This window comes from Electrona antarctica (assembly GCF_951216825.1).
Source record: "Electrona antarctica genome assembly, contig: scaffold_25, whole genome shotgun sequence".
Classification (NCBI taxonomy): domain Eukaryota; kingdom Metazoa; phylum Chordata; class Actinopteri; order Myctophiformes; family Myctophidae; genus Electrona; species Electrona antarctica.
In genome coordinates, this window is record NW_027637034.1 from 597,569 (window position 1) to 615,469 (window position 17,901).

The 17,901-nt window shown below is 45.0% G+C and overlaps 2 protein-coding genes across 2 annotated transcripts in view; one reads left to right on the forward strand and one right to left on the reverse strand.

The window, feature by feature from the left end:
* Nucleotides 1-1,115: 1,115 nt before the first annotated feature.
* LOC306919374 (piggyBac transposable element-derived protein 4-like) lies at nucleotides 1,116-2,564 on the forward strand (the record flags this gene model as incomplete). The annotated part of the gene is made up of 1 exon (XM_079532164.1): nucleotides 1,116-2,564. The coding sequence occupies one exon, from the start codon at nucleotides 1,116-1,118 to the stop codon at nucleotides 2,562-2,564; it is 1,449 nt and encodes a 482-aa protein (XP_079388290.1).
* A 13,679-nt stretch (nucleotides 2,565-16,243) lies between these two features.
* LOC306919461 (uncharacterized protein) overlaps nucleotides 16,244-17,901 on the reverse strand; it is a 53,927-nt gene continuing 52,269 nt past the window's right edge. Inside the window, exon 5 of the mRNA XM_079532237.1 lies at nucleotides 16,244-17,850. Within this exon, the coding sequence (XP_079388363.1) occupies nucleotides 17,024-17,850 (827 nt within the window). The 3' untranslated portion in view covers nucleotides 16,244-17,023. The remainder of the gene's footprint in view (nucleotides 17,851-17,901) is intronic.

Below are 17,901 nucleotides of genomic sequence, written 5' to 3' on the forward strand. Positions count from 1 at the left end.
AAACAAATAAACGGAGCTGAACGTGAATCCCCCCCACCGCCCACCCCTTTTTTTCCCTCACTGTATATGTTTCTTTTCCCTTTTTACCTCCTTTATGATGAATTCCTGTTCTGTCTATAGAAGTGTCTATTTGTACGTCTCTAAATGTTTTGATGATTTGAACATGGTGGACCCTATTGGAAACAAGTGTAATACCCCCACACGGTAACTCTGTCATTTCTCAACCGTTTTGGACACAGGGTGGCTCGCCGGAACCGGGCCGCCACCCCGGGTGTGTCCCTGGGGTCTGGATGTTCCGGGGACCCCCACACGGTAACTCTGTCATTTCTCAACCGTTTCGGACATGGGGCGGCTCGCCGGAACCGGGCCGCCACCCCGGGTGTGTCCCTGGGGTCTGGATGCTCCGGGGACCCCCACGGGCCCCCCGGGGACCCCCACACGGTAACTGTCATTTCTCAACCGTTTCGGACATGGGGCGGCTCGCCGGAACCGGGCCGGCACCCTGGGCGCGTTCTTGGGGGTCTGGATGTTCCGGGGACCCCCCAGGGAACCCCCGGGGACCCCCACATGGTAACTCTGTCATTTCTCAACCGTTTTGGACACAGGGTGGCTCGCCGGAACCGGGCCGCCACCCCGGGTGTGTCCCTGGGGTCTGGATGTTCCGGGGACCCGCACAGGGTAACTCTGTCATTTCTCAACCGTTTCGGACATGGGGCAGCTCGCCGGAACCGGGCCGGCACCTCGGGCGCATTCCTGGGGGTCTGGATGCTCCGGGGACCCCCCGGGGACCCTCACAGAAACTAACAAAAGTATAGTTGCACCACTCGATTTTATGGTAAAATAATGTATTTCTATCATTTATAGGCCTGTCAGAGACAGTTTGGTCTGACCAGACGACGGACTGGCATCCAAAGATCCTCCCCTTCACTGCCACTCCCGGGCCTCGTGGTGCTGCTGCTGAGCTCCAGTCGGACAACCCTGCCGACTTCCTGGACCTGTTGCTAACCAATGAGCTGCTCACACACATGTGTATAGAGACCAACCTATATGCTGAACAGAGAACCCCGACAGACCGGCCACATTCCAGACACCACGCATGGGTACCAGTCGAAGTCATGGAACTGAAGCGTTTCTTTGGGCTGCTTTTTCTGACAGGTCTGGTACAGAAGCCAGAACTGGAACTTTACTGGGCAACAGATGAGCCAACAGCCACCCCATATTTCAACAAGACCATGTCCAGGAACAGGTTCCAACTCATCTGGAGCAACCTGCACTTTGCGGACAATACCAATCTGGCACCAAATGACAAATTGTGTAAGATCCGCCCTGTCCTTGACTACCTTCTGGAAAGGTTCAAGGAGATGTTCATGCCAGAAAAGGACATCAGTATTGATGAGGGGACGCTTCTCTGGCGTGGTAGGCTGGGGTTTAAAGTTTACAACCCTCTGAAACCCATTAAATTTGGCATCAAGTCATACATTTTGGCCGACAGCAGGACAGGGTATTGTTGGGCCATGAAGCCATACAGTGGCGGGCCTGTTGTAGCTCTTACTGGGCCTCGTGACGTACCTTTGATTCAGGAGGTAGTTGTCTTCCTGCTGGAAGGGTTGACCGGTTTCGGTTACCGGCTCTGGATGGACAACTATTATAACTCGGTGCGCCTCTGTAAAGTGCTCCTGGGTCTGCAGATCCACAAGTGTGGCACTTTGAGGAAATGGAGAGGGGAACCAGAGGCTATCACAGTCTTGACACCGGCCATGTTGAAGATGGGGGAAACGGTCATGCGCCATGATGACGATGTCATGGTGGTGGCATGGCGTGACAAGAGGGTGGTGAAAATGGTCACTACATTCCACCAGCACGGAATAGTAGAAGTCCTGGAGAAGCAGGCAGGCCAGAGAGACAGGGTGGCAACAACAAAGCCAGTGTGCGTAGCGGAATACAACCTCTGCATGAACGGGGTAGATAAATTGGACCAGAACCTGGCCTACTATTTTTTTATAAGGAGGACCTGCAAGTGGACAAATAAATTTGTGATGTATCTGCTTCAGATTTTGATGTTCAACGCCTTTGTCCTTTACAAGGTGAAGAACCCGGCCAGCAAGAAAGCCCTGTATGGGTTCATTCTGAATGTGGTGACGTCGTGGACCACCCTGAGAGAGAACAGGAGTGAGGAAGAGGAAGGGGAAGGGGAAGGAGAAGGGGAAGGACCGGGGGAAGAGGAAGGAGACGGGGAAGGAGAGTGGGAAGATGAAGGAGAAGATGAAGAAGGAGAAGAGGAAGAGGATGAGCCCGGGCCCCAGTACCAATACTGCCCGAGGGCACCACACTATGACCCACCTTCCAGGCTGGATGGCAACAAACGGCTCCATCAGCTACTTCACATACCAGTGACAAAAAACAAGAAATACCCACAAAAGGCTTGCAGGGTACCCATGAGACAGGGGAAGCGCCGCAGATCCACACGGTTCCAGTGCAGCCAGTGTCAGGTCCCCTTGTGCAGAGGCCTCTGTGACTTGTGGTACCACACCAAAGCCAACTACCAGGACTTTCATGTAGACTAAACTGTTTTTTGTCCCCCCCCCCCCCCCACACACACACACACACACACACACACACACACACACACACACACACACACACACACACACACACACACACACACAGTGTTGATTTTGACCCAGTGTTGTTTTGACTGCAGATTTTGTTTTAGTCATCTGTTTCCATATTTTATTTTATTTATTGTATTTATTTGGGGATCATTGGGGTTGGATTCCACAATTCCATGCTGTATTGTTGGTACTGTATAAATACAGGCTGCAGCCCATATATTATTTATATTATTTATTGTATTTCCATATATTCTTTGCTGTATTGTTGGTACAGTATAAATACAGGCCACAGCCCATATATATTATTTATTGTATTTCCATATATTCTTTTATTTATTTATTGTATTTATATGGGGATCATTGGGGGTTCCATGCTGTATTGTTGGTACTGTATAAATACAGGCCGCAGCAGTGCAGTCTGGTACAGTACAGTACAGTACAGTACAGTACAGTGCACTATGGCACAGTACAGTATGGCACAGTACAGTATGGCACAGTACAGTGCATTATGGCACAGTACAGTATGGCACAGTACGGTACAGTACAGTATGGCACAGTACAGTATGGTACAGTACAGTATGGCACAGTACGGTACAGTACAGTATGGCACAGTACGGTACATTATTGCACAGAACAGCACAGTATGGTACAGTACAGTATGCTACAGTAATAAATAATAAATTATCAATTTGAATGTAAGTATGTATATAGTACAGTAGTTGAAGTGTGATGTGTGATGTGGCTAAAATAAAAAAGGGTCACTGTCAGATCACAGTGCTGTCTATTCTATTCACTATTCCCATGTTATTGATTGGACAAAGCGGTATTCAACTGTGAATTACATAATGGAGCATGGTAGAAACTCACTTTCTTTTGGGATTACAGTAGACATTCTAAAGGCCTATTCATAGTCTGGATTTTCGGTGGTGAGGTGACCACCGCTCCGGTGGTGAGCTGACCACCGGAGCTGAAATAACGTTGAGCGGTGGTGAGTAAAAACAGAGGTGGTTTGCTCTTCACCACGGCTCGTGACGTCATGTTGTAGTTCGGTGGTCACCCCACCACCGAAAATCCAGACTATGTATGAGCCTTAACCTGTCTGCTAAGATATAGCATGTTAACAAAGTCCTAACAGAATGGATGTGAACTGATTTCTGCGAATGCATCCACAGAACATCATCTGCTGGGACTACGTGAACATACCATATCTCAAATGAAAGATTAGGATGTCCACTTGAATACAAAAAAAAAGTGAGTCTCTAGCATTTACCATTGTGAAGTTATAAGATGTCAAAAATAATTCGGTGTCACAGACCTGTCACTCGCTGAAATACCATGCTGCATTCAGAGGCTAATATTTACACAATGGAACATAATGGAATAGATTTCTCTTTTCTACATTAAAGTAGACGAAATTATCTTTAATTTGATATATGGCATGTGTATGTAGCCATAATAGAACCTAGCCTAGCTAACTACAAAACTTCAACTGAATTTATCTCAGAATAGTGTTTTCAGGGCCATGTTTTTTGTGAAACCACAATGTATTCAAGTGTTGATACCTACATAACAGAACATAGTTATCAACTCAGTTTATTTTTTCTATGAAAGCAGACATTATAATTCTTCTTTTGAGATATTCCGCGTCCTTATAGCCCCACCAGAGAATATTCTATAAATTCTAAAAGTATTGGAATTTGCCCCTAATCCCTGGCATTAGAACTACCTATTTTGACAGATCTCTGGCGGCTAATGGGTTAAATAGGCCAAGGCCCTCAAGGTGTTAACTATGGAATCGCACATTTCCCATCAGTTATATATGGTGGTAGGGGTGAGAGAGCGTGTGACATCACATGACATCATCAGGGATGGAGCACGTGACATCAGGGATGGAGCACATTACATCACATGACATCATCAGGGATGGAGATCCCTGATTTCATCAATATTAAGCCCATACTGTAAATGGAGATCCCTGATGTCATCAATATTGGCCAGCAACTCTACATCTGACCTCAAACCCTAAGATCTCTATATATGGAGCTGACCTGTTCTGACATGCCATATGTTGATCCTACATGATCCTTCCTCTTCGATGTCTCCCTTATGACCGATACCTGTCCATTTAAACTCTAGATGGGCCTGCCCCAAAGTTATTAGTGCAGCCACGCCCGGCAGCCAGCGAAAACTAGAGTTCTTAACAGGCCCGAAAATTAAGATCTTTAGATGCCAAAGCGCCAGTGCTCGCCCAGCAATCTGCTGTCACCCAGGTGGATGCGTGCACGTGACCTGAGGTCGCTTCTCGCCCTCAGGCGTCTTACTGGCACTGAAGTAGAATTAACTGGAAAGCTTATGTGAACCCATTAATACTTTTACTGCCGAACCGGCGTCCCATTCATAATACATTTTGATCAAAGCAGGGGTTAATGCATCAACGCATTCACATTGTTAATGCTAAAATCGATAACCGATTCATATCGGTTCATCTTTACACTCTCAGTACCGACCCACTTTCACCAATAAAACAAATAAAGACAAAAAGTTGTGGCTGGAGAACTGATCTTCACCTGCAGACTGGACTCCACACACTGGTCTGGAATGAAGGTGACATTAGTAACAACTTTAATAATAAGGTTGTTCATGTGTTATAAACAGCATAACACTCCTGTAGAAAACTGAACCAGACTAAATTGATTTATATTATGAACCAGAATGATTGACTTAAACAAATATATATAAAATCAGACCCGTCTGAACAGAGTGGCGCTGTACTGTACTCGTGCTGTAGTACTGTACTGTACAAGCCGCCCTCCCTGGTGTGTGTGTGTGTGTTAGGCTGCGCAACAGTGACACTTGGTAGTCAACAAACGCTATAATGTTATTTCCGTGCTTGGACGGACAGACAGACCCAGCCAGGGAGTCAGGGACACACATTGCTGTGCATTGGAGTGGCTGCACCACTTAAAAATGAAAGAACAAAATGAAAGCACATCTAGAAACTAAAGCAGTATTTTTTCGTTGCATAATTGAAACAGCCAATCAGCTTGATAACAGATTAATGATCCTGAAATAGATATGAAATAGATATGACAGAGTAGCAGCATCTCTGCCTCCCAGCCTCCACATCAGTGTCCAAACACACATTTATATTGGCAGGCAATGTCCACAACGCTAACAACATTGATTTCTGCAGGTCTCCGGACATCTCAGCCATTCTCCATCGGAAATGAGGAGGTGGAGAGGGTTTCTAACTTTACGTTTATGGGCGTGACTGTGGCCGACGACCTGTCCTGGAGGACCACCATCACCTCTGCTGTGGGGAATGCACAGCAGAGCCTGTTGATCAACTTCTACCACTGTGCTCACCAACTGGTGTGGTTTTCCAGCTGCACCAGGGCAGAGAAGGAGGGCCTCCACAGAGTGGTCAAGGCTGCAGGGAGGATCATTGGGACCAGCCTCCCAGAGATCTCCACAGTCTTCACCTCCCGCTGCCTACGCTGTGCCAATAACATCCTACAGGACCAGTTCCACCCAGCACACCATCTTATCCAACGTCTGCCCTCTGGTAGGAGATACCGATCTATCCGGTCCAGAACCAGCAGACTGACCAACAGCCTCTACCCACAGGCTGCCAGGGTGCTGAATGAACAACCTGCCCCCCGCCTACCCCATCCCTGACCCTCCTCTATAGTATTATTGTACTGGACTTGGACTATGCATTAAACTTTGCATTGCTGAACTCTATTATTATTACACTGCACTATTACGTTGCACTTTGGGTATTATGTATTACAGTGCGTTTATTTGTATGCCAGTGGTGAAGCTCAACTTGCATTGTTTCGTGCAAGCAATGGCAATAAAGATCTATCTATCTATCTATCTATCTATAGTATGTAAACATCAGGTGAAATTGAAAATTATATTGAAAAAAGTCAAGAACTAACACAAATACCAGATCTACAAGCTGCTCAACGTGTGTGGTATCGTGAGCTAGTAAAACATGGCATAATAGTTTGAAATGTATTTCAAAATGTAAAAGTATTTCTTTAAGCAGTATTTAGTTAAGCAGTATTTTTATTGCGTATTTGAAAACAGTCATTGACCCACCAGCTTCTTCTGGTCTTTGAAGTAGCTCCTCTTGTTCCTTAATCTGTGGAGGTTGTGGTTCCTCCTGGACCAGACTGGAGCTCCTCTCCTCTTCAGGTGAGACCTCCTCTTTACACACAAGAATGTGCAGAAAGTCTAGGAAAAAATACAAAGACTCTATAAAAGGTTTGGATCTTGTACCTCAGTGCGGAGTAGTGGCTGGAAAAAGTATCAACAGATTACTCTTTGGCCACATTTTCCTAAATTGAACTTTGATGGTGCGCTGACTGCGCTTTGTGCTGTATGGCCGTTTGTTTACATTGTAGTGTTCTCATAGAACACTACAGAACACCACAGAACAGATATTCAACCTGAGGATTATCTGCGAGAGATATCTGCAGCATCAACAACACCTTTACCACGTGTTCATAGACTTCAAGAAAGCCTTTGACCGGGTATGGCATGCTGCGCTGTGGGCGACCATGAGGAAGTATAACATCAGTCCTAACCTTGTCAATGTCATTCAACATCTGTACAACAAAGCTACCAGCGCAGTTATCTACAACGGAGCTATCGGAGACTGGTTCAGGACAACAATTGGAGTGCGCCAAGGATGCCTTCTCTCACCCATTATCTTTAACATTTTTCTGGAGCGTATCATGACGGATGCCCTGGCAGACCATGAAGGAACTGTCAGTATTGGAGGCAGACCAATCACCAACCTCCGCTTTGCGGATGACATTGATGGGCTTGCCGGAGAAGAAAACGAACTTGCCAGCCTAGTGGAAAGGCTGGACATCACTTCCCGAGCCTATGGAATGGAAATCCATGCAGAAAAAACAAAAATGATGACCAACAACGTCAGCGGCATACGCTCAGACATCCAAGTAAACGGACAGTCACTGGACACGGTCTCCAGTTTCAAATATCTTGGAGCAATCGTGTCCGATGAAGGATCCAAACGGGAAGTCCTTGCCAGAATTGCGCAAACAACTGCTGCCCTGGCAAAACTCAAGCCCATATGGAAAGACAAAAACATCAGTCTGGCATCAAAGGTGAGACTACTGCGATCACTTGTCATGTCAATCCTTCTTTATGCTTGTGAAACTTGGACCCTTACAGCTGAGCTACAGAGGAGGATACAGAGCATGGAGATGAGATGCTACAGAAGACTCATGGGTATCTCCTACACCCAACATGTCACAAACGAGGAAGTACGGCAAAAGATCAGCCAAGCCATCGGCCCACATGATGACCTTCTGACCACTGTCATCAAGCATAAACTGAGGTGGTATGGACACATCACCAGATCCTCAGGCCTTGCAAAGACCATCCTGCAAGGCACTGTACGAGGTGGCAGGAGAAGAGGGAGACAAAAGAAAAGATGGGAAGATAACATCGGAGAATGGACACACTTGAAACTCAGCGAGGCAATGAGAGCTGCCGAGGACAGAGAGGGATGGAGAGAGCTGGTCAACAGATCGTCTGTGGTGCCCCAACGACCCTCCGGGGTTACGGGATAGGTGAAGGTGAAGGTGTTCTCATAGAAGATGTGAGACAAGCTGAATGTTAGGTCAGTGAGTCTTCTTCAGCAGGTTAGTTAATACTGAAGTAGAATTAACTGCAAAGCTTCAGTGAACCCATTCATACTTTTACTGCCGAACCGTCGTCCCATTTATAATAGGCTACCATCAATGTAGTCACATTGTTAATGCTAAAATCGATAACAGGGTCATATCGGTTCATCTTTACACTCTCAGTACTACCCACTTTCACCAATAAAACAAATAAAGACAGAGTAATTTAAACTTACTGAGAGCCAGGTGGTCTTCAGGTTCCTGTTTGTCTTCAGGTTCCTGTTTAAGGTGGTATTCAGGTTCCTGTTTAAGGTGGTCTTCAGGTTCCTGTTTAATAGAAACAGTCGTGGCTGGAGAACTGATCTTCACCTGCAGACTGGACTCCACACACTGGTCTGGAATAAAGGAATACAATACATAATTGAATAAGGAATTTGATGTGATATTAATAACTTTCATAAAAAGGCTGCCGCTGATCATGTGTCATGAATAAGGACTAATATATTTATGATATTAAACTTTATAAACAGCTCCTGTATAAAACTGAACATGACTAAATTAATTTAAATTATGAATCAGAATGTTTTTTGGTTTGTTTTTAAAAAATGAAAGAACAAAATGAAAGAACATCAGAACAGTATTTTTTCATTGCATATTTGAAACAGCCAATCAGTTTATTAACATATTATTGATCCTGAAATAAATAACACAAGTAGGTATAATATTGTTGCTGTGAGGTGGAAACCTCTTATGTCCAAAACTGTTACTTTTCAGAAAATGAAATGAAAAATAAAAATGAAAAGCTTGTAGATCGGCTATTTTGGTTACTTTTGGGTGACACTGTAGAATGATGATTAGGACATTAATTTACAAAAAAACAGGTTAAAGGTTAAATTATGTGAGAGAGAGCGAGTGCATTTTCTGGCACCAGCGGCAGCATTCTGACACACCCCAGACCCAAACCTCACAGGGAAGACACGGCTGTTTCGGGAGCCACGGGTGAGTTTTAACCAGCGACGCTCACAACCCAAACCCTAACCCTAACCTCACAGGGAAGACACAGGTGATTTTTAACTGGCAACGCATATCGGGAGCCGCGACTGTTGTCGGCAGTTGCTGCGTCGGCCGCGAAACGAACCAACACTGCCACGGAACTCCACTAATCCCCCCACCTTCCCGGGCAGGTGCGTCTGATCGCCGGTGCCGGAGAATGCACTCGCTCCTTCTGAATTATGGAGATACAAGGTTTCTCTGCCCGGCAGCAATGATAAAAAAGTAAACCTAGCTGATATGATAGAACAGTGAGAATCATGTAGATCTCAGGATTCACATGGAAACGGTGAACACAGAACGGAGACCAGATCATTTACGAAATGAGACCCTGTCCCACATTGTGACAATGTGACTGACAGGCATCAATGTTCAAATGCCCTAATATAGTTAGTCCCCTAATAGTTGGCTTTCTGTTGTAAGGCTCTCTCAATGTCTCTTTTCCTGATAGATGCATTTTTAAGCCGTTTTAAGCCTTTAAAATAACATTAGCAATATCTCCTAAGCTACAGTACCAAGTCGGCCACACCACTTATGACCACATTTATTTAAAAAAAAAAAAGAAAACAAAGGTGAGATGCCAGAGGGGTTTAATAACAAAATGATATGCAATATTAGGCCCATCAGGCGCGCGCGCGCACGCACGCACGCACGCACGCACGCACGCACACACACACACAATTGGTGAGGACAATAAGCTACTGGGAAATGTAGTTCAGTTCAGCTAGCTTAATGCTACCTGTAGCTAAGCTGGTGTTGTTCAGAGTTTACTAACCTGCAGTATGTAGTTTGGTGGTGGTGGTGGTGTGTGTGTGTGTGTGTGTGTGTGTGTGTAACACACATACCTGCAGTGTGTAGATCGATGTCCATATCAACATCAATGTCCAGCACTTTGTTTTGTTTCTCCAGCAGAGTTTCTAGTGTCTCCATCTCTCTCTGGAAGAGGTTGACCATGACCTGAGCAGCCAAACTGAGGCGCTCCAACACAAACACTCTGACATCAAGCTTCACACAACAAACATCAGCACCACCACTCTGCTGCTGTTTGTCCAAAACACACAATATGTCCTCTCCCACCGACGTCATGTGTTCATTTATCTTCACCCGTACAGACTCCATTTGACACGTTTTGACGTCCATTATGAGACGTTGTTTTTAGTAGCACTCCCTTTATTTCACACCACGATGAAAAACAACCACAGAGCTAAAGGCTAACAACCACCATGCTGCTACCATGCTGCAGTGCTAAACGCTGCTAGACGCACAACCCTGCTTCCGGGTCAACGTGTTTCACGCATGAGCAATGAACAATCCACATACTGTTGGCTTAATGTCTTTCGCCCCCTGGTGGTGGAGGTTTGTTGCTGTGACTAAATGATAATGATAGATCTAATATGTAAGGTTTGCGTTTTGCAACTGTCTTCAAATCCCACTATGGATTTTCTATGGGGTTCAAGTCAGTAGACTGTGATGACCACTGTGGAATAGTGGAAAATAGACGATCTACAACCTCACAGCGAGTTGTGGTGTGACACACTTTGAGCTTGTAGATCAGCTATTTTCACATTATAGGCCTATATAATTTGGACAATTACATATGAATCCAGCAATGCATTGATATTAAAATGAAAAAGTACTTTGTAATTTGTAAATTTTAATTCTTGAGTATACGTCCTTTTTCCACCACTGATGAAATCAGGGAATCTAAGTTAAAGTGGCCGACATGTGGATTATTGTTATATAATTACCATATGGTTATTGTTATAATAATAATAATAATGTCTAATTAAAGCAGTCATAATCACTATGGATCCTGGTGGATCTCTAGTCTACGGTGACACAGGCGTGGGTTGGGTGTAGGGTTGTTGTTTTTTTGTCTCTGATTAATGTACTGTTAAACTGATAACTATGCTGAGTATCTCAAAGGTTGTGCTGTGAGAAGGATGCAGGGCACTTATAAGCTTTTAGCTTCAGCCCAAGCCTTTTGATCACCTTCACAGGGCTGTTTGTTTTTTCTTTGCTGATGTAAAATGTGTACTTGATTCTGTGAAGATGTTCAAATAAACTAAACTAAACATATATGGTCATGCCTTGTGACATCACGCCTTGTGACACGTACGTCACGCCACCTCATCATCACTGACCTCATCTAACCATGGATAACCATACATGGATAAGTCTGGATCATCACCTAGATCTGCATATATGGAGCCAGCCAGCAACTCTACATCTGACCTCAAACCCTTAGATATCCATATATGGAGCTGACCTGTTCTGACATTCCATATGTTGATCCTCCCCACACATCCTTCCTGTTCTGACATTCCATATGTTGATCTGACCTCATCAAACCCTGTACACTCAAGACACGCTCCATTTATGACCAGTAAAATTACATGACAGGCAGATGTTGGTATGCAGATGCTGGTGCCTAAGCGCCAGCTGTAGCTGAGAGCCATCCTGGCCTTGCCCCTTGCTCACCAGGTAGTGACCCCCAGACTCTGCAGCAAAGGCTGCATGGCAGCCTTTGCTGCCATGAAGCCGATGTCCCTCAAGAAGCGGTTTGTTGAGAGGCCAGCATAGCCACGGCAGCCAACTCCCACTGCATAAGTTGTTGCTCTCCAGCCTTTCTCTTGGCATTCTGCCACTAACTCTGCATACCGAGCCTTTTTCCTCTCGTACGCTTCCTGGATGTTCTGCTCCCAAGGGACCGTAAACTCGACTAACAGGACTCGCTTCTCGGTTGATTACAAACTGAACCAGCTGCCTCTGTTGGGATGTTGACTTCTCGTTGGCCAGGACTCTCATGCTCTGTGTGTTCCACCAGCTTCCTTAGTACCTGGTCATGACGCCACCTGTAACGACCCTGGGCCAAGGCCATCTGGCAGCCACACAGGATGTGGCGGAGATTTCCCTTGCCTGTTTCACAGAGACCACAGTTGTCCTCAGAGCCATACCATCGTGCCAGGTTTGTTGGACTAGGAAGGGTGTCATACGTGGCTCTGATAAGAAAACGTAGTCTTGCCTGAGGCGTCTTCCACAGGTCACTCCATTTCACTGACCTTGGTATGAAGCCCTCCCACTTTGTCCACTGGCCTTGCTGGCATTGGCCAATAGACTTGGCGAAGAACCTGTCTTCCTCCATCCTTGTCACCTCTGTGACCACCATATTTTTCCTTTCTTTCAATTAACTACATAATTAATTGCATATGTTGATCTGACCCCCCATGCCAAAGCGCCAGCGCTCACCCAGCAGTCTGCCGTCTTCCGTCACCCAGGCGGATGCGTGCACGCGACCTCGTCACTTCTCACCCTCAGGGCGTCTTACTGGTTTTTAGTATGTGTCTGTTATTGAGCACTTGTAGAATGTGTGGATTTGTGTGCACCTCCTGTTATTGTTATGTATAAAAATAATAAAGAAGTGAAACATTAATCAGCTGATCAGTCAGTCTATCAAATAAATACAAACTAAAGAGCTCATGCAGCATGATGCTCTGCTTTGTAAACCACAGTACTGTACAGCACTGTAAGCCTATACTTAAACACCTTTTCATGTATTTTACTTAGTATTTCTGATGTTGAATACCTTAACTTCTACTCCAGTACATCTCAGAGGCGCTGTGGGCTTGTAGATCGTCTATTTTCCATTATTCTGACAGTGGTCGTCAGTCTTCTGACTTGAGCCCCGTAGAAAATACAGATATATAGTGGTATTTGATGGGCCGTTGCAAAACACAAGGCCAAGAATATCAGTGAACAAGAGGCCTTTAATTTGAACATGAGTAATGGACTAAACCTAATAAATAATAATATTAATACATTTTATTTATAACGCACTTTACATTTGAAACAAATCTCAAAGTGATACAAAAAATAAAAATAAGAATAAAAACAATTAAAACATTCTGTGAACACCTAAACAGCTAGACGGTTAAAAGAAGCACACAGGGCATCTTAGAAGTCCAACTAGGCAAATGCCTTCCTAAAAAGGAAGGTCTTTAGTCCCTTTTTAAAAGCATCTACGGACTGTGGTGCTCTCAGGTGGTCGGGGAGGGCATTCCACAGCCGAGGAGCAGCTGAGCAGAAGGCCCTTTCCCCCATGGTGCAGAGTTTTGTTTTTGTGGTTTTGAGTGCGTTTGATGTACCAGAGCGGAGGGAGCGGGTGGATGCACTGATGGGTGAGGAGGCAGACCTTGTATTCTATCCTGAAGGAGACGGGAAGCCCGTGAAGGGAATGGAGTATGGGTGTGATGTGTTCATATTTTCGCACTCTCACCAGTATCCTAGCAGCACTGTTCTGGATGTACTGGAGGGATCCCGGTGAGGTGTAATAATGAGGACTAAGACTACATTTACCACATACTTCTTATATTATAATATCATCTCTAAAGCAGGGCAAGCTAAGGCTTTCCTGCCACCTTGTGGTGATAAGGGTTAATAGCAGCAGGCATGTCTACAGTTAAAACATACAATGATGTGACTGTGATGTCAGTATGGAAGTGTTCCCTATAGACCAATTATTTGTTTACAAACATTGGGACTGGGCGCACGGGTGAATGTTTCATGTAATAAATTCCCAACAGATCTCAAAACCTGTTGTTTTGGGTAGCGCTGGTTTCAGTCCATTCAACCTCATCTTGTGTGTTGGCTAGTGAGATGCACCCTAGGAGGCATTTATACTTCAAAGCGCAACAGAATTGCGCACAGAGAACAGCTGATAAAAGCTCACATCGCATCGCGGATGTGACTGCATTTGTGAGCGTGGAGGTCTGCGTGCACGACACCATCGCGGTACGAAGCAGAAATTACACTTGATCGGTTGCAGGTGCGCGTGCAGCCATGGACAAACATGCTCTGCTGCCGTGATCATGAGAGGCAGGGTTCTTGCGCTGCCGGTATGCGTGCGCATGCTGTTACTTATCAGTGTGACGTCGTCTGTTGAGGCGTCTATATGATGTTTAGTTTGCTTACTCATCCTTGTTCACTCTACCTTGTCCTTGTGGCTGGGTTAGTGTGTGTGTGTGTGTGTGTGTGTGCACGTGCGCGCGTGCGTGTGTGTGTGTGTGTGTGTGGGGGGGGGGGGGGTCAACAACGTGGTTCATATAGCATAAAAATTACCATTTACATTTAACCTGTTTTATACATAGGATATTTGAAGATAGGTGCATGGTGTATTGTGAGCTATTTACAAAATAAATACAAAAAAAAATGTGTTTAGATTTGGGAATAATGTAAAATGTTAACATAGACTTTCTTAACCGGCCCTGTATGTCGGACTAAGGGGAATCCTAAAGGTCTATTCATAGTCCAGTTGTCGGTGATGAGGTGACCACCGCTCTCACCGAAAACTACAACATGACGTCACTGAACGGCGGTGAAGAGAAAAACACAGCTCTCCCAGCCCTTCTCTCTGTTTTTACTCACCACCGAAACGGTGGTCACTGAGACAATGTGATTGGTCTAGAAGTTGTTATGGTGTGTGCTGGCTATAGTATACTTTATAATAGTTGAAATGAGAGCTCAGCTCGCAAAACAATCACGGAGCAAAAGCCGGGCAGTGCTGTCCTCTTGGCCATGACGAGTGTGTGTGGGGGGACAGAGGAACGGGGAGGTGGGGTTTGCAGGCTCGCAGTATAGCCAGCAAACGCAAACTAATTTTCCTACACTGCCTCCCGTAGCTCCTCCCATTCCCCCGCCTCCCCGTTCTTCTATCTCCACACACACACAGACATTCGTCACGGCCAGGAGGACACAGGAGTCGACAGCACTGCCCAGTGCAGCTTTGCAGCGAGCTGAGCTCCCGACGTAAAAGCAAACAAACTCCCGAAACTGAGCAGCAGGAGAACGACAGAACAAAGGGCTGAAATAATAGAGACATAGAAAGAGAATAGGAAAGGAATAGAAAAGGACCAGAATGAAATAACAGAGAGGCAGATAGGCAGTAGAGAGAAAGCAGAGGGAAACAATGGGCGGATTTGGAGGGTAGGAGATATGAGCGGCTCCATCAAAGAGGTGGTCACCTCTTCACCTAAATCTGGACTATGAATAGGGCTTTAGGCCCCCTGAACCCCAGAACCTACAGTGAGATCCATAACATATATATCACTGCAGGGCCGTGCAGAGAGCACTGAGGGGACAGGTGCTCAAAGCCCACAAAACGGCACATCTGTCGGTTTTTGGGGTGGTCTTTTTGTGGGGATCCCTCGTGCCATTTCACACCAGAAATGTAGTGCATTGGATGTCTTATTCTAATGGGGAAAGGTGTTTCACTTGGTCCATGTCATTGGACCGTAAAATAAGCAATAGGCCTGCGTTCTCATTACCATGTACAAATGAAAAGGGCCATGTTAGGCAGGCCATTAAAAAAAAAGTTTTTTCTTTTGGCGGGCAAAGGGGCAGGCACCAAGAACCCCCCCCCCCCCTCCCCCCACACACACACACCACTAGGATGTTGGTTATTGTGCTGTAACATATAGTGTGATAAAACACTGCTAGGACATTGGTCTCCCCAAGATCCAGACGTACAAAAACACCCATTATGAACAAACTGATGTGTAATGTATACACTATTTAATAGAGAAAATAGCAGATCTACTTATTGTTTACCTATATATAATAAATGGGTGCCGTTTGTTTTTTCCTTTTTTTCTTGTTTACCTTGAATGTCTGGTTTGGTAATGTGAAATAAGGCTGAAAAAGGCTAAGTTATACTTTTTATTCACGGATATTAAATCATTATGATGATAGTTAAATAGAATTGTTTAACTAAAGATGTAGCAACACCCTGATCTACACAAACCCAGCAGCTTGTGAGCACTTTACTGCACCATCATTTACTTAAGCAATAAGCCACGAGAGGTCTCAGGTTACCGGGTATTTTACAATGGCTGGGGGCGTAGGCAGACCCGACGCGGAGCGGAGGGTCTTCTACCCCCCAGCCATTGTAAAATACCCGGTAAGCTGGGGCCTCGAGTGGCTTATTGCTTTTCTAAAACGGTTACAAACATATAGCAATATTAACCTAAATACAACTATTAAATTCACAAAAGTAGCTACGCTTTGCACCACCAGAGCGAGCCACATCACTTCCTTGTTTTGCTCGGCAAGTAGCCTATGTGACGGGAGAATAGCGCTTGATGTCTTTACGGGGCTGCCTGGAGCCACACATTCACAGTCATATGAGCCGGGCGGCGCTTAGACGCCCGCACGGCATGGGTTTGTAAGGTAATCAAGCGCTCCCCTTCCCCAGTACAGCTACAGAGATGCGGAATCAGGTGCGAATGATATAGTGATTGAAGGTGTGGGTTATCGGTGAAATTTACACCGGTCACGTGACGGTAACCAGCCAATCAGAATCAAGTATTGGGACTAACCGTTTTAGAATGCATATCAATGAACATAATTATTGCATGAATGTTAATGCATAAGACTTGTTAAATACTGACAAATATGGACACACACTGATGCTCATATTGTACTACCAGTAACCTATGAGCTGGAGGGAATAATGCAACCTAAAATAAAAATAAAATTCCATCATGTTGAATAGAAAATAAGATCCATACACAAGATAAAAATTAAACTCCAGCTCAATAAACTATTAATGCGTATTTTATTCAGTCATGTTGATTTTGTCAATATAATTTCTCTGCTTTTGCATCATTGTCATCCTGGATTTGACTGACTGATCATTATGACTTAAACTAAAGGCTTTTTTTCTGTATGAGTCTTCATGTGTCTTTTTAGATTACTTGTGTTAACACAGCCTTTACCACATACTGTACAATAAAATGGCTTTTCGCCTGTATGAGTCATCATGTGTCTTTTTAGATGACCCGTCTGAGTAAAGCCTGTACCGCAAACTGTACAAGAGAATGGCCTTTCGCCTGTATGAGTCATCATGTGTGTTTTTAGACGACTTCTGTTAACACAGCCTTTACCACATACTGTACAAGAAAATGGCTTTTCGCCTGTATGAGTCATCATGTGTGTTTTTAGATTCCGCTTTAGATTAAACATTTTGCCACACTCTGTACAATTAAAACTTTTCTTCCCTGTGTGACTACTCTTGGAGTGAGTTTGTTTCGATGAGTTCAGGTCCTGGGACAGCTTGTGCTGTCCTCCCACATGTGTGTTTTGTGATATCAGTGTGTTTAAAGCTGACTGATCTCCCCTAGTCTCCTCCCAATCATCACTTTCATCTGTGTCAGATTCAGAACAGTGTGAAGAGAGGAGCTGGTTGCCACTAGTTGGTTGTGATAATCCACAGTCCTCTACATCAGCTTGTGCTTTCATGTGTACAGTTGAGGTGCCGGCTACAGGCTCTGTGTCTCTGTTTTCATCATCATCTTCACTTTTCACTGCTAGTAATGTTAACCCTTGTCCACCAGCCTCTTCTGGTGTGTGAAGTAGCTCTACTTGTTCCTCTTTAATTTCTGGAGCTTGTGGTTCCTCCTGGACCAGACTGGAGCTCCTCTCCTCTTCAGGTGGAACCTCCCGTTTACACACAGGGACGTGCAGAAAGTCTACAAAAAAATACAATGTGTTACGACCCTTATGGTCTAGGAGCAAAGGCC